The sequence below is a fragment of the Balaenoptera musculus genome, chromosome 16 (genome assembly GCF_009873245.2).
Source record: "Balaenoptera musculus isolate JJ_BM4_2016_0621 chromosome 16, mBalMus1.pri.v3, whole genome shotgun sequence".
In the NCBI taxonomy this organism is placed as follows: Eukaryota; Metazoa; Chordata; class Mammalia; order Artiodactyla; family Balaenopteridae; genus Balaenoptera; species Balaenoptera musculus.
Window position 1 is genome coordinate 81695406 of NC_045800.1, and position 18105 is coordinate 81713510.

Below are 18105 nucleotides of genomic sequence, written 5' to 3' on the forward strand. Positions count from 1 at the left end.
AACGTAAAGACCTAGGGACAGGATGTTTTCCCATTTAAATATTTTACTTACCTAAGTGCTATAAATGTAGGATCAGTTTAATAAAGTTAGAAACACAATGGAAAATACAGAGAAAGTCCATCTTTATACACACCCCTCACTCCTTAACCCCTTTCTCTCCCTAATGATAACCGTTGTAACTATTACAGAATAATTCCTTCTACTCTGTTTTCCTATGTATTCACACCACACTCACACACACACACACACCCCATACACACACAAAACGTAAAATATTAATAGGTCATTCTTTACACATGTTTACTTCCTTTTTTGCTCAAAAATATGTCTTAGAGAACTTCCACGACAGTACGTGTAATATTGCCTCTTCCTTTTGATACCTGCATAGTATTCCATAGCAATAATTTGACTAGCCATTCCACTACTGATAGACATTTAGTTTGTTTCCAATTTTTTTTCCTGTGGTAGCTGGGATTTCTGTGTTCACAAACTCCAGAAACCCAAATGAAACTGGCTTAATGAAAAAGGGGGATTTAATGGTTCACGTAACTGATGGGACGATTCAGAGGCTTAAACGATGGCATCAAAATTCTGTGTTTATTTCTCCTTCTCTCCCTGCTGGCTTCATTCTTAGATTGGTTCTGTATGTATAGACTCCCTTCAGCTAATAATCCCAGAAAGAAGAGAAAGTATCTTTCCTGATGGTTTTAGCCGAAGCCCTGGGGAGCATCTCATTGACTCCTTTTGTGTCATGTGTCCATTGAGGAACTAGGCAAGAGGGACGCAAGCCCTCTAGTCAATGAGGCCTGGCTCTTGTCTAACCACCTATAGGGACAGCGGGTCAGAGAGGGAAGAAAGGGAGGGCAGACCATAAGTGGTCAGACGCTGGTGAACATGAGTGTTTCAGGAACACAGCTTCCTGTGATAGGAATTTTTGGGTGGACAAGATTGTAACGATAGGGTCTCCATAGCGAATCCTTCCAAAAGACATGCAGCTTCCAACAAGATGGCCAGCATTTAAGACCCAGGTAGAGGAGGAGAAAAGTGACTCATGAGACAAGGTAAGTACAGTAAAATAGGAAGAAAGAAAAGAAATGGCTTCAAGAAGGAGGGTATGTGGTCAACAATATCAGCAGCTTCACAGAGGTCAAAGTGCCCTTGGTAGAGTGGGCCCTCCGTGTCTGTTTGTAAATGACCAAGTATATTCATTGACCACAGGTCAGTGTATTTAAATGTGGGTATTTGGGGGAGCTTTATAGTAGCTATTCAGTGGAGCTGTATTTAAGGGAAAATTCTGTAGTCACAACCACTTTCAGGCTGTTAATGTTTTATCAGCTTAGAAGAGGTGAATGGCTTTAGACATGCCATTCTCGTTATGTTTAAAAGGTTTAGTCCACTGCCCTTGCCAGGAATAACACATGCCCATATATGTGTGATGTGAAGGGCCACAGTACAATGTTTACTTAATGCCACCATCTCTAGGTTTGAAATGCAGGGCTTGACACTTAATACAAGAATTGAGTTCTTAGGCATCTCCAGCCAGGAAATTATGGACAGCAGAAGTTATTTTCTATGGGGCCATTCACCTTCGCATGGCTTCCCTCTGCCCCCTCTGAGTTTTCGGAGGGTGACATCTGCGCCGCACCTCCTCCACAGGGTCGTGATGTGGGCTAGTTCCTATCCTGATATTAAGTGGTGGATGTAACATCTCTCCATTATCTTTCTGGTTCAGTAATGTTGCAGAGGCTCCATTCTCCATTTTAAATTTATTTGTAGGTCCCTTTCCCTCACTGAGTTGAAGAATGGACTTATCAAGTTTATTGACCTTTTTCATAATTCTGGAATTTTCAGTAAGGTTGTCTCACAGTTTTCTCTCTACTAGATAAAACTCACTCCCTCACTCCATCAGTTCTTTCAAGGCTTTGCTCAGATTTGACCTTCTCAGTCAGCCCTACCCTGACCACCCAGTTTTCATATTGCAACCTGCCCCTTCTCTGCCCTCCACCCAGCTTCCCCATCTTTTCACATTGCGCTGTATTACCTTTCTGCTGTGCCGTCATCACCTTCTAACACACTCTCTCCTTGACTTGTTTTTTTTCATTTGATTGTCTCTCCCACCAGATTGTGAGTTCCATGAGGACAGAGATCTTTGTCTGTTTACTGATATGTCCCTAATTTCCAGAACACCGTAGGAAAACAATAAGCCTCTGTGGAATGTTCACTGGTGCTGTTTTGCATGGACAGGTTAGAAACTTACCCGAAGTCACTCACTCACAGAGCCATACTTGAACTTGATCCTATTCCCAGTCTGCCCAAGCCCAGGTGTAAAAAACTGGCCTGCAGAAGGTTCACAAAACCACTGCAGGAACCTAGCACACCTTCCAGGCTCTCAGGGACCCATGTTCACTTGTAGTTGCCACCAGGATGGTGCAGGAGAAAAATTTCACAGGCTCTGCACTCTGTCCAGAAACGAAGAACACATTCCAGTGTGTCTGTGTTCCCGAGAAGATTGGAAACTCCTCGAATGGTGGGACCACGGGTGTGCTTATTTATTGCCCACCTGCTGCAACATCCAACAAAATGCAGGGTCCTGGTTAGGGTTAGGGTTAGGATTGGGTCACCCTAATTCCATTCATATTAATTAAATTCAGTTGAAAGATGGAAAAACTGGCTTGTGAGAAATGAAGTCTGAGCTTGGATGTGGTGGTTGGATGATGTTTTATTATCCTAGAGAGATGATGGTTCACAGCAGGGACAGGGGAGCCCATGGGGGAAGGGGTGGTTTTAGATTGAGCATACGGGTCACTTGGCGTTCCCTCCTTGGGCTTTCCATGGTGTGTGTTTTGATTTTCTTGGCTTCTCATAAATCTTGTTTGGCTGCCTCACTGCTGCCTGCTGCCCCGTTCACAGTGGAGGACTTAACACATGGCCAGCAGAGCTGGCTCTTCCGCTGTGAGTGTGTTGCTCTGTGCTCTGTAATCAGCCGAGCCCCTTTTGCAAAACTCAGAGGGGAAAACACAATCTGCTTCTAGCTGCAGGTCTACCCCAGTGGTGACAAGCTGATGTCATCCAATTAGCCAGCTCACGGTGTGTAGCCACCGCTGTGACGCCACTTTTAACTGTGTCGTGTAACAGCTGAGAAGTGCCTGAACAGCCCCAAGCATCCTTTAGTCAAGATTTATAGCCTAACTCATCAACTTCCTTGTCTTCCACTCCCCAGGACAACACCCACATACCAGGGCCATGGGTTTCCCTTAACTCAAACCATGCTAGTTACTGTAATTCATCTCCTGGGAAGGGACGGAGGCCTGAAGTGAATGCTAGCAGCTTCTCTGCATCTCAGCCTTCAAAGTAAGGATCTGTTTTTCCTTCCCATTTAGGACATCAAGGCTGGTATGCAAGAGTTATATCTTTTTTTTTTTTCTTCATGTTTCCTTTTTTCTCATGCCAAAGTATAGAATAATAAATACATGGATTTAGTCATGTTGTTCAAACAGCAGCATAGTCCTGTGTGTCCCTGCTAATATGTCAAAGAAGTTTTTATGGGCTCTCATTTTTTAAAAAGTCTACAGCTTTCGCTGTAGAATCGAAGGGCCACTGCTGATGAATCTTCAGAGAAGAGGGCAGTGGTGTGTGTTTGAGGCACACAAATCTACATGAGTGGCTTCAGGGAATTTAGTAGAAGTGATAAATCTAGACCCCCCTTCACTGAAAGAATTTGAAAACCTTCCTTTCTCAGCAATGAGGAAGCCCTCCTTAAAGGGCTTCCTGAAGACAGAGCTCGACTTGGTTACAAGCCAGGGCGACATCTTCCTGACAAGGCTAACAACTGGCGTTGCTCTCCTTTACTGACTGGAGGCTTCCGGTTCTACAGGATTTACAGACATGAACCTGGAGATTCCAAACAGTGTCCTTTACCGGGGGTTCATATTTCAGACAAGATCTTCGAGGTCATAGACTTTCTCATTCCTTCTTTCCTTTTGCTACCAGTTGTGGAAGTACTCTGAGTGGACCAAACCATGGTGCTTCTGCCTCAGTTGCAGAAAGGCGGTCAGCGACACTGAGATGGTTACTATCTTAAAATATCCATCGAGAGAAAAAGGGGAAATACCACCTTTGTCAGGAAAATCAGTGGCAGTTGCAAAGATCTGGCATGTAAATGAGAATCAGGAAGTAGCAAGAAAAATTCCCTTGACCCCATGTCCACTATAGCCTATGAGTTGAGTTAGTAAGACACTTGAGGCTTTCTTTTACTCATTGTTTCACTTTCTGAAGAACACTTACTGCACTTACATCCACTACGTGCCTATATTACTTACCTGCTAGAAGATAACTGTACAACTATAACTAATACAGTATCGCTAACAATGAGCATACTCTTCAATGGAAGATGTGGGAGAGAAAAACATAAAAACTACTTTTGAAACAATGTCGTAAGGGCAGTAAATAAAATAATCTATATTTATCGAGTGCTTATTATATGTTTGGTCCTGAGCTAAAAACCTAACATGGATTATTTCATTGACTCTTCACAATCAATTTCTGAGATAGGTACCATTACCATAGTTACTCTGCAGATGAGAGAACTAAGGCTCCACAGGAGTAAAACTTGTCCAAGATCACACAAGTAGTGAGAGGCAGAGCTGGGATGAGAACCTTGGTCTAACTCCAAAGCTTAGTCTATAACCAGGATGCTGTACTACTTTCCATGCGGTAGGAAGTTATAAGCCAAATATTATGGGTTCTCCAGAAGGAGCAACTAATAGGGCAGTAGTAAGGAAGAGTAGCAGGAAAAACTTTGAACTACTTTTTAATTCCATTTTATTTCTTCTACTGACGTATTATTTATGTCTCTTTTTTTAAAGTCATTGCAATTATATTAACAATATAAAACTTAAATTCAGCAGAATCTACCTTCAAATTATATTATACCATTGCTTGTCTAGTGTAAGGAATTTCAGCAGTTTCCTCCCTGGCATCCCTGGTGTTATTGTCATATACTTTATTTTAACATATACTAAAAACACATAATACGTTGTTACTATTTTTGCTTTAGAGCAAAATTGCTCTTCTAGGGCATTTGAAAATAAGAAAAAATGATTTATTGTCACCTTTCATTTCTGATGCTCTATTTCTTTGTGTAGATCCAAATTTCCAACCTGTATCGTCTTTCTTCTGCCTGAACTTCCTGAACAATTTCTGTAGTGTAGGTCTGTTGTCAGTGAATTCTGTCAGTTTTGTTTGCCCAAGAAAGTATTTCTCTCTCATTTTTGAAAGATATTTTCACTGGGTATAGAATTCTATATTGACAGTTCCTGCCCCCACCCTCTTTTAGCACTTTAAAAATGTCTCTCCATCATCTTCTGGCTTACAGAAAGTCTTCTGTAATTTTACTTTTGTTCTTCTCTGTGTAATGTGCCTTTTTGGGGGGCTGCCTTCAAGATTTTCTCTTTGTCTTTTGTTTTTAGAAATCTGATTATTATATGCCTAGTGTGGGTAGGTTTTGTTGTTATTTGTTTGTTTATTCAATTGTTTGTTGGGTATTATCTTCCTTGGTGTTATCTGACCTTCTTGAGTCTGTGGCTTGGTGTCTGTCATTATTTTGGAAATTTCTTGTCCATTATATCTTCAAACATTTTTTTGTCCTGTCCTCTCTTTCTGAGGTTCAAAATATACATACGTTTAGATTGATATTGTTATATATCTCTTGGATACTCAGTAATGTTTTCTTTTTAAATTCACTCAGTTTTATCTTTGTGTTTCAATTTAGGTCATTTTTCTTGATCTGTCTTCAAGTTCATTAATTCTTTCTTCAACTGTGTTAGTATGACAAGCCTGCTGAAAACATTCTGTATCTCTCTTGTGTGTTTTCCATTTCTATCATTTCCATTTGAGTCTTTCCTTTATACTTTCCACCTCTCTGCTGAAATTTTCCATCTAATCTTTCATATTGTGTACCTGTTCCATTAGAGCCCATAACATATGAATCAAAGTTATTTTAATTTCTGTCAGATAGTTCCAACATGTGTTCATATCTGAGTCTAGCTCTGACTGTTGCTTTGTCTTTTAGGAGTCCTTTTCTTCTTGCCTTTTCATATGCCTCATAATTTTTTGTTGAAAGGCTGGACTTCTTGTGGAGGACCATAGCGTATAAAGCAAATAGCTTTTATGCCTGGAACCAGGCATGCCTTTCCTTCTGCTAGATTTTCAGCGTAGGGTTTGAGTTAACATAGTTAGGAGATGGGCCAGGTTGGGGGTTTGTTATTGCCATGGTTACCCTCAGGGTACCACAGGCTTCAAAACTCCCTGAAGGGATACCTTGTGTTTACGCTGGGAGTTGGCTTCCAGAGCGATGTCTGCTCAGTGCTCAGCTCTACACCCATGCTGCTCCTCAGTGTGTCTCTTCACATGTGCTTGTGCCTTTCCTGTCCCTCTCCTATCAGCATCTGGTTTTACTTTTCACTTGCAACTTGTTAGCTTGGTGGCAGGAGGAGAGGTAGAAGGGAGGACATTCTCTGTTTTCTAATTAAACTCAGTCTTAGACCTTCGCCCTGTCCCTGTGTCCTTCTCAGTTCTCCTCATTTCCTGCAGCTGCAGTTGGGTCCAGCAGGTACTCCTGCCCCTTCCTCAGGAGTGTGATTTTTGTTGCTGTTGTGTCGTTCCCTTCCCCCAGCTGCAGTGAGTCTTCACCAATGCCCTGGAGATGACAGTGTTTGCTGACCTTTCCTCTGTAGACTGAAATATGTGTCCCATAAGAGAGGTTGGGGGAAAGGGTGTAGCAGAGTTTTGTGCTCCTCCGTGTGTCTGCTGTTTGCTTCCTTCAGGTCTGTACCACATCAGACACTTCCTTAGGGTTCCTTCCGACCTTTTCTGTGAGCACCCAAGGGAGTGCATGGAGAAAGAGCCTGCATTTCTATAGCCCCAGGGGGCTTCCTGGTGTCCTACGAGCCCACACTTGACTATCACCAAAATTCATCAGCTCTTTTGGACAAACACTTCCTACCAGTTTCTGGTGATGTCTGCCCCAGGTGAGGGAGTACTTACCTCCTTTCTCCCTGAAGGTGCTTGTCTGTCCTTAGATTGTGGTCCAGCTGGCTTCTCTACAGCCCAGTTCTCCAATGGGTTAAAAAAGCAGTCATGAATTTGAAGTTTGTCTGGCTTTTTCTCATGGTAAGGGTGGGAAGAATGCTCTTTTCAGCTTTCTGTGTCCAAGAGGAGAAACCAGAAGCTCTTTGAACTACTTTTTAATTTTACATGAAATTTTGATAAATTTGGTATATTAGAACGTTTTGATGGCAAGTGACAAAAGCTCAACTTAAAGTTGGACTATATTGCTTTACATAACTAGGATGCCTGAGAGTAGATCTCATTGAGATGGGGCCATACCTAGAGCAAACTATCTTTTTGTACTCTCTCTTTCCTACTTATTTTTGCCTGATTTTGCTTGGGGTCGTTCTCCATACAAGGAACAAGATAGCTCCCAGGAGCCCCACCTTCATATAGCAATGCTGGTGGAATTAACATCCTGTACCTGTATCCATGTACCTGTAGGTACCTGTACCTACATCCTGTTGTCTGTATCACGAACTGTGCTTACCCCTGCATCAGTTATCATGGACAGAGGGGGATGTCATGACCGTCCCAGTGTAGACCATGTGCCCACCCAGTGATCAAAGTCAGGGGAATACACTGTGTTAACAGCCACTGCACTGGCTTTGTATGATCTCTTAGATAAGTGTGTGAAATTTTCTTCAGCAGTGGTTTTAAATTAATTTTTGCAACCTAGATGTCTATCAGTAGTATAATGATTCAGTAGATTGGCCAAACAATGGAATATTATGCAGTTAATTAGATGTGAGGGAGAGCAGTTTATACCAACACTGAACAATGCCCATGATCTATGAAATAGAAAAATCAAGTTTCAGAACACTGTATATTGCTAATTCAATTTAAATAAAAAAGACACACACACACACACACACTCGCATGCATGTATTGCACAGGTGCATGTATTGCACGGGTGCATGTATTGCACAGGTGCATGTATTGCCAATAGGTGCATGTATTGCACAGGTGCATGTGCAGAATATTCCAAGTCCTGAAAGTTAGGTCAGAATGAGGTGGATTACAAGAACTTTCACTTTTACAATTTAAGCAATTCTGAATTATTTGGTGTTTTTAAAGTGAGTTTGTTATTATTATATTTGTATAAAAATCAATAAATTTAAAAAGTTTAGGTGCTTAAAGCAGAGAGCTACTGTTATTTGGAACACCACTGTATGAATCAACTTATTTCCATGTGTATTAGATGGATGAAGTGTTTTTACAAGTATATAAATCTCAGGAGAGTACATGAGGTAAGATATCCAGGAGGTGTGGGAGGGATGGGATATCCGATTAGGAGGACCTTCAGAGAAGATGGAGAAAAAGCTGCTTCGTAGCTACAGCTATCAGCATTATTTGTTTCTCTTACTAAAATGCTACATGGGTAAAAGCAGCAGCTTGATAGGAGGCTTATGAACTTGGCTGTCATATGAATTCCTAAAAACTGCATGTGTCACCCTTAGGGTTATAATGAATCTTCGAGAGGGAAGAAGCCCCAGAGAACAGAATCTAGAAAGCTGCCTTTTCCCATAGGGAAGAGAAAGATAAACAAAAGCCAAAACAAAGATGGGAGGCTTTCCTACATACAGTAATTGGATGAAAGCTAACATAAGGAATTTAGAGGACTAAGGAGCTGAAAAGGAAGGCAGAAGGTGTATATTAACTGTATTGTTTCTACCACTTCACTCCAAGCTCCATTTGAGCAAGATGCTTAAAGAACGAAAGGTAACCCTCTCTCTACCTGGTTACTTTTATCATCTCCTGTTTCTTCTGTGTTGAAGTCCACCCTTGCCTCCTTCCCCAGTGACACCCCTGAGCCAGTACCCCTCTGTCTACCACAAGCAGAAACACACACACAGATACAGCATTAAATTTAATTCCCAATTCTCAGGGGTCTTGACAAGATTTTTAGTTTTGTGCATTTCTACCTCTTGGTAGACTGTGAAGTTTAAACGTGCAATGGTGACTTCATTTGCATTTATGGATACCCTAATTAGTGGTTATGAAATATGAGCCTAACTAATATTTTCTGTCATGTTCTCCTCGGGGTCTGAATTTGTTTTGCTGCATAAAGCTGGCTAATCAAAGAATCAGGCCTGTTGCTTTTCCCTTTATTAGCTGTGCATTCATTTGCCTAAGTAGCCTACACCTGCTGAGTACACATCCCTGTATCATCCCTGTTTCTCTTCTTAGTTATTAAGTGCAATTATCCAAATTGCACTTCACAGGTGATAACTTATTATCCCAGGTTCCTTTCTCTTTCCTTAGATTTTTTTTTAAATTTTATTTATTTATTTATGGCTGTGTTGGGTCTTCGTTTCTGTGCGAGGGCTTTCTCTAGTTGCGGCAAGTGGGGGGCACTCCTCATCGCGGTGCGCAGGCCTTTCACTGTCGCGGCCTCTTGTTGCAGAGCACAGGCTCCAGATGCGCAGGCTCAGTAGTTGTGGCTTCTAACTTAGTTGCAAAGCAGTTTGCATGATATCAATTCTTAGCATCGGTTAAGACTTCTTTTTAGTTTAGTAAGTCATCAATTCTTGTAAATGTCCATATGCTTGAAAGTTACATTCTTTCTCTTTTGGTTGGCTGCAAGGTTCTAATGCACATATCTCTTAGATAAAGCTTGTAAATTCTGTTGGTCAAATTTTATATCTTTATTAATCTATGGTCTAACCAAACCATCATTTTCTGAGATGCCTGTCTTAAAAGCTCCCCCTATGATGTAGATTTGTTAATCTTCCCTTGTAATTCTGTCCATTTTTACTTTAGATATTTTGAGACTGTGTGGTTAAGTACATACATTCCAATTATTTTATCTTCTGGTGACTCTTTACTTTCATCCTTTTGTACTGCTTTTTATCCTTTTTCGGTAAAATTCTATTTTGTCTAATATTAATGTAGGTAAGCAACCTTTCTTTTGATTAAGATTTACCAGCTATATATTCTTTTCATTCTGTCACCTAAAACTTTCTAAGTCATTTTAATATTTCTTATAAAAGCATTTAGCACAATTTTTCTTTTTAATACAGACTGAGAATCTCTACATTTTAATAAACAAACTTTATCCATTTACGTTACTCTGATTACTGATATGTTTATACTTTTTTCTATCATGATATTTTGCTTTCTACTTACAATGCTTTTTCTTTGTCCCCCCCACCCCTTCTTTTTTGCCTTCTATTGAATTGAATAGATTTTATTTGATCTCTTCTTTCCCTCTCGTACTTTGGAAATTGAGTATTATATTTCTGGTCCTTTAGTGCCATGAATCTCAACGTGTGGTCCCCAGAGGAGCATCTTCAGCATCACCTGGGAGGTTATTCTTGGGCTGCATCCTAAACTTACTGTATCAGAACCTCTGCAAGTAGGACCCAGAATCTTTTATTTACAAGCTCTCCAGGTGATTCTGATGCACATTAAAGTTTGAAAACTTGAGTGATTTAGTGGTTACTCAAATGATTAATAAGCACATTTGATTAGCATATGAAGTTTTTCAATGCAGTTTTTTTCTTTCTTTTTGGCGTTTAATGGGAGGTCTACATATTCTGGTTGTGGAAGTGTCCCTGAAGACGATTTATGCAAGAAAGTTTTGTCATCCTTCACTACATTTAATATTAGTCTCTCAATTTTGTGTTCCTGCTCTTTTGGAATAGTCTACATTTAAACTCCACTCCCCTACATTACAATGGCTTTGGCACATTGTGGATGATAGATTTTTATCTCCTCTACACCAGGCAGAAGGAAAACTTTTTTGCTTTCTCCCAGCCCTGGTAGGTGGGCCTTTCTAATTCACACCTTGGTGGGCATCGGTGCCCTTCAAGTCCATTAAAATCCAAGTGCTCAGCTCCTGCAGCCCATATCCATGCCTATGTCCTCTTGGGGTCATCATGGTGTCGTTCAGACTAGCATTCTCATTTAAAATTCCCTCTTTGGTTTTGACTATTAGGATTTTTCCTTCTTTGGAATTCAAATATAATTATATTTTCTTACAATTTTTTAGATTATTTATGTTATTTTTACAGTGGGTTGGTAGCCTTTCTGCCTTACCATGCTCCCTGAAGCCCATCGATACTTTGCTAAAACCGTGGTGTGTTATATAATAGGCTCCAACACAATTGGTATGATGATAGAATCCATTTCTCACCAACTGAATACGATTGTGTAACCACTGCCTGAATATGTTTATTTAACTTATACAGTTCTGACTCATTACTGTCAGCCCCATTTGAGAATCTTTACGTTTTAAAGCTAATACCCCCAAATTTATCATCTTTGCTGTTATCAACCAGTTATTCTTATAAAGTAGTGCTTCCCCCTTCCCTAAAAAGTGCTATCCCACTTTTGAAATGTCACTAGCTTTACTTTTTCATTCTTTCTAGAACATTCTTTTTACTCCCCACATCCCTACCTGTTGTATCGAAATGTCTGACTTAATTTTCCCCAATTCTATTGTTCCTACCTTTCAGTCCCTCAGCTGGGCTCCCACCTGAATTCATCAGCTTGTTCCCCCCCCTTGAACCTGCAAACGTCTTCTGCATTTGTTTACCTCTTTCCAAGCACTCTGGTCTCTGCTCCCTCAGAGTTCTCTCTCGTTTTGAACTCAATTTACCTTTCATCCAATAGCCAGTCTCTGGGACTCCTTTCAGCCTTGCTGCCTCTTCAAGTTCAAACACTGATAATCACAAGTTGCATATTTTTCCGAGAAAAAAAAAAAAAACTCACTGACTTTTGACGACAAATGCAAAAAAAAAAAAAAAAGTGGCAAATGATAGAACTAATCTGGTGAGACTAGTGAGGCTGGAGCAATGGGTAAAGGTAGTGATTGGGATTGGGAGGGAAATTACACTTTAATCAAATGGAATAGGCATATGGGCAGCTCCTAAGACAATGCCTAATATAAGAGCATTAAATAAATGGTGAGTTATTTCATTGGCGCAGGGGGGAGGAAGTCCCCAGAGAAAAGCTGGCCTGTGCTTTCTTTCAGAATGTATCAATATTAGCAAGGAAATGTGTTAGGCTCATCCTTATTGGGTGACACTTCTGTTAAGATAGTTTGTGGAATTTATGCAAATTGCATTTCCTACCTAGAGCAAGAGATACAACAGCATGTCTAGGCCTGATTGAAAGATATTTCCAAAAAGGGTTATTTGAAGTGAGAGGTATTTATGGTGTCTTTTCTTTGGGAAACAGCCCAGAATTATTCCACTGTGAGTTCCTGTCGTCTTTTTCCGAGTGTTTTCAGCGGAAAAGACCCCAATGATTTTCTTTTCCCGTATAGTCATACTTGGTAATTGGGGAAGTTTTTTATGCTTTAATAGGGCTGAGCTTTAAGATCTTAGCAGCAGAACCATTAGGAATGAGTTAAGCTTCAAAAAAACGGAGACCTCGAACTGTCTAGGAGATGCAAATTCATAGCTAATGGAAATGGATTTCTATTTAAAGTACTTCAATGTGTACATGTCAATCCCAAACTCACACACTGCTATATATAAAATAGATAACCTACAAGGACCTACTGTATAGCACAGGGAACTCTGCACAGTACTCTGTAATAACCTAAATGGGAAAAGAATTTGAAAAAGAATAGATACATGTATATGTATAGCTGATTCACTTTGCTGTACACCTGAAACTATTACAACATTGTTAATCAACTCTACTCCAATATAAAATAAAAATTAAAAGTACTTCAGTGTAATGCTATGCTGCACGTGGCAATGTTAGTGTTGTTGTTTCCATTAAATCACCTTAAATGTGTTATTAATTTATACACAATGGCCTAATACGGTACAGAAAGTGCCTCTTGTAATGCTTCTCATTAATGATCAATATTTAAGCTTCCTTTTGTGCTTAGACATCAATTTTTGGATACCCACAAATTTTCATTTTTTTCCATCTGACTTAACCCTAGAAGAGAAGGAAGAAGCGTAAAGGGAAAATTTGAAGTTGAGTCTTTTAACATGGAGCGCACCTCCCCCCACTTTTAGGAATAAAATATGTCAGCCATGTCAATCTTCTTGGAGCCATCCATTCTTAAGAAGCACAGGTAACCCAGCAGCCTGCCTTGTTGAGACAACTTGAATGTCACTGGGCTTGTTGGGTGGTGTCATCTTTTGTTCATTGGGCGTTTGTACTGAAAAGGGCATTCCAGGACAGGTCATAGCCCTCCATCACTGTGTACATGGAGAAGAGGTCCCTGATAGTGACAAATTGGGCAGCTCCGATTTGTCACCTTCTCACTTGTGACCCTGCCCTGTTGCTGTCAACAGGAAGGTGTAGGTAGAGGAGACCTTTCCTCAGCTGCTTCCGGCTGCTGTCCTTCCAGGAAGGCTCATGGCTTCAGGGAGACATGGTAAGGTTGGGAGGTAGAAACGTCTATCACCAGGCAGAGAACCAGGAATTTCAACCTCTGGATTTGGGGGCCAGAGTGACTCACGGTCTGCCCTAAGCAGCCCACGTAGCCTCTCTGAGTCTGGTTTCCTCCTCTGCAAAATAAGAGGTCCTGGAGTTAGTCAAGTTTCAGTTGCTTAGAGGAGGGGCCCTAGAATTTCCTGATTGTGAGCAAATGCATCCTCAAAATAAGATATCCACCTGTCCTAACATGTATTTATTAAACTCCGCACTTAACAAAGATGAAGTCATTTAATCCTCAAAATGACAGTGTGGGGAGGATCTGTTATCAACCCCGTGATAGGTGCCAGGTGGGATTGAAACCCGGGCAGCGTGCCCTCAGGCCCATGCTCTGTGTTGTGTTGACATCGGACACATCCCCAGCACATCCTTTTCCTGGTGGGCTTCCTGGAGGATCATTAAATTACTGAGTTTGTAGAGGAATCATTGGTATGTAAGAGCTAACATTTGGGAGATCTGGCTTTAGTGATTAAGAACAGCAGAGTCTATTTGATGAGCTACATATTGAACATCTTTTACAAAGCTTGTATTTTATTCTTCACAATGTTCACAAAAAAAAACCAAAAACAAACAAACAAACAAACAAAAAACGAGGCCAAGAGAGACATAGGAAAAGAGCAAAGATACCTGGGGCCTTGGCTGCAATTAGAGCATGAGAGCACATGTGTCTGATTACTGGTTTTGCTTATGTGTAAATACAAGTCGCTGTGCTAAGCAAAAAATAATTGTAATGTATTCATTTAATCATAACGCAGCAAAGTTTAACTTGTTAGCGCTTTAAACTTTCAGATGAGGCTTTCCCTGGGGCTGCCTGTCTGATTGTAGTTGCAATGCCTGGACCTATTTATCAGCTTTTCCAGGAGGTGGCTTAAAATCCTCCCAGGATATAGTCATACACTGAAACCCCAACAGGAGTAACTTTCCAAAACCCGTGATTCATTTTCAGGGCAGCTAGGGGGTCATACATCACATAAGGTAATCTTGCTCATGCTTGGCAATTTTCACCTAGGCATGAGTCACAGGACTAATTCTTAATAAGCAGACTAAGAATCCTTAGCAGTGTTGTGACTAGAATATTTCAAAGCCAGAGGCATTTGCCTGATAGAGTTGGGTTAGGGCATAAAGGAGCAAGTTAATACAAAAGAGTCCATCCCCACTTCTCAGGACGTTTGCTTTCCATGTAATCTAGAGTCATGTGTTTGAATGTCTTCTGTTTTGTAACTAATATGCTCCTCCTCTGGTTGAATTAATGGTGGGAATGAATGGAAATGATGTTGGCCTTGAAAGGAAATCATATCTTTTAAGAGAAGTGAGTCAAGACTTTGAGTCTGTGTTAGGCCTGTCTGCCCAAATCACCTATAGACTGCTGGGAAATAAGGTGGTGGAGAGTAATTTTTCTAAATTTTTATTTTAGATTGGAGTATAGTTGATTAACAATGTTGTATGAGTTTCAGGTATACAGCAAAAATTATTCAGTTATACAGAGACATGTATCTATTCTTTTTCAAATTCTTTTCCCATTTAGATTACTAGGATATTGAGCAGAGTTCCATGTGCTATACAGTAGGTGCTTGTTGGGTATCTATTTTAAATATGGTAGTGTGTATATGTCAATCCCAAACTCCAGATTTATCCCTCCTCTCCACTTCTCCCCTTTGGTAACCATAAGTTTGTTTTCTAAGTCTGTGAGTCTGTTTCTGTTTTGTAAATAAGTTCATTTCTCTCATTTTTTTTTAGATTCTCCATATAAGCGATATCATATGATATTTGTCTTTCTCTGTCTGGCTTACTTTACTTAGTATGATAATCACCAGGTCCATCCATGTTGCTGCAAATGGCATTATTTCACTCTTTTTTTATGGCTGAGTAGTATTCCATTGTATATATGTACCACATCTTCTTTATCCATTCATCTGTCGATGGACACTTAGGTTGCTTCCATGTCTTGGCTGTTGTAAATAGTGCTGCAGTGAACATTGGGGTACCTGTATCCTTTCGAACCACGGTTTCGGAGAGGACTAATCTTTATGTGAACCTAAGAGATACAGCCTCAAGCTGACATAAGAGAGTAAACTGCTCTTCTCTCAACTGTCAGCACCTCAAAGGCATTGGCAGCTGTGGAGTCCCATCCAGATCCAGGGTTCAAGAAGCTTAAACCAACCGCAGGATTAAAACTGAAGTGGCCTTTTTGAAAGAACTCAGAAGCCAGTTGAAATCAGGTCTCTGGTGGGTGTCAGTGAGATAGAGGGAAGAAAGTGAAAAGGTACTAGGAAAAAACCATTTGTTTTTCTTTCCCAGAATTCACATTCCTTCACAGTTCTTCTGGTCCGATCACATCATCTTCCTCCATTTCACCCGCTCTTTTTTTTTTATACTCCCTTAATCCTCCCCACTGTCTCTATTTCTTTCCTCTCCCTCTCGCTCTCTCCTCTTTCTCTTTTTCTCTGTCCCCCTTCCCTTCCCTTCTCTTTGCCTCCGATTCTTCCCTGCTAAGTTTGTGACTAGGGTCCCCAGTGGACACATCTAGACCCCAGGCTTCTGTACACAACCAGATGCCAGTCACTTCTTAAGAACTCCAAGTTTGCTGTGCCTTTGAGAGAACATTTATCCTTGGTTCATCTTCTGTAGCCAGTCCAAGGATTTTTAAAGTTATTCTCCAGACCCAGGATATTGATGAGAATGTGGTGAGACAAGAATAGTGAGAGGAAGACTTGGAGAGGATTCTAATTAACCTCATTTTTCCCTCATGACACTTTCATGAAACAGTTCAGGATAACCTCATCTTTTGGTTCCAAAATTATAAGATTGGCCTTTCACTGAAAGGCTAAGTTATCTTGGTTCCTTGAACCTTTCCTCAATGGTCCCATTTTCCAGCCTTTGCCTTCTTTTCATTGTGGTCTTCTGATGTTCTGTGTAACACCTACTGAGCCTAATTAAGAATTCTGTCTTTTTCTCTTTTCACATCGTGGCTCTGGTGAATGTATTTCACTGTCTCGTATGCTAACCAGTCTAGGAACAAACAGATCATGCCATTTGAAGTTTCCGTTATTATGAAATATTACTCAGCTGTAAAAAAGAATGAAATAATGCCATTTGCAGCAACATGGATGGACCTAGAGATTATCATACTAAGTGAAGTAAGTCAGACAGAGAAAGACAAATATCATATGATATCACTTATATGTGGAATCTAATAAAAAAATGATACAAATGAACTTATTTACAAAACAGAAACAGACTCACAGACATAGAAAACAAACTTGTGTTTACCAAAGGGGAGGTGGAGGGATAACAAATAGGAGTTTGGGATTAACATATACACACCACTATATATAAAATAGATAACTAATAAGGACCAAATGTATAGCACAGGGAACTCTACTCAATATTTTATAATAACCTATATAGGAAAAGAATCTGAAAAAGAGTGGATATATGTATATGTATAACTGAATCACTTTAAACTGTACACCTGAAACTAACACAACTTTGTAAAACAACTATGTTTCAATAAAAAAAAAAATGAAGTCTCCATTATGGATGAAGAGCGTATGTCAAGTTCGGAAAGCTTGTTGGTAGGATACTTCCTGACTGCGTCTAGAAGTGACGGCTATAGAATTTCACATCTGGGGTCCATCTGTCACTTCTCTCCACAAAGCAGGGGTCTACAGCCAGGGACCCGCTCCATCCTCCTGGGCACATTCATAGTCTGGATCTCCAGCCCAAATCACTGAGCATGTTTCCCCTCATGTTCATCCTTAGGCCACATAAGGTCTCTTCTCTCCACCCTCTACTCTTCTCTCCAGAACTCAGCTTTCTCCTGTGCAAGCTTGTCTAGCAAATGCAACGGCTCCCATATCCTATCTTGGCTTTCTAAAGCGCTTTGTAACTTGCAATGTTACAAAGCGGTATGGGGCGATTTTCTCCAGCAAGAGTGGCTGAAGAGGAAAACTGAAATCCATACACAAAGCTTGAACGATGTCCATCGTGATGGGCTTTGGTATGAATCCTCCTTCTGAAAGACCCACTATGAAGGAGGAAAGGACCAAGCTGTGAGTGTTCCTCTAAGAAACACCATATTTATGGGCTGAAATGATTAACCTGGTGAAGTTAACCACACAACATTACTTCTGATCATCTTGTTGCTGTTTGAAAATATCCTTAAACAGCTGCCTTGCTTATGGGACGAAGGAAGGTAAGAGTAAGATGATAAGCAATAGTCTCACTGCCCCTTCCTAACTTTAATGCAGGCACTTTGACTGTGACACAGCTGTCACTGTGGTTGTCAGCACTGACGAATCTCTGTCTCTTCTTTTGCTTTCAGCTCGGGGACCTGCTTCACAAGCTACAGTTCGTCATGACCTACACGGCTCCCTGGCAGATGGCCTGGGGTTCCTCATTTCACGTGTTCGCTCAGTTCTTCGCAATTCCTCGTATCCTTTCTGCTTCTGTTTCACCTCCGAGCTGAGAGTCACGTTTTAACGGATGCAAGCTTTTCACTGACTCTGGCAGTAAAAGGGTTTTAAAGTCTTTAAGATTACATCTTAATGGGGACCTGGGGAGGCACTGTGGATTCCCTTCAGGTACTTAGCC

At 40.6% G+C, this 18105-nt stretch overlaps 1 protein-coding gene across 4 annotated transcripts in view; it reads left to right on the forward strand.

The window, feature by feature from the left end:
• The window catches only part of PCNX2 (pecanex 2), a 279006-nt gene that overhangs the window by 168636 nt on the left and 92265 nt on the right, over positions 1-18105 (forward strand). For all 4 annotated transcript variants that reach the window (XM_036828622.1, XM_036828623.1, XM_036828621.1 and 1 more), the window contains one exon: positions 17837-17945. In XM_036828622.1, coding sequence (XP_036684517.1) covers positions 17837-17945 — 109 coding nt within the window. The remainder of the gene's footprint in view (positions 1-17836; positions 17946-18105) is intronic.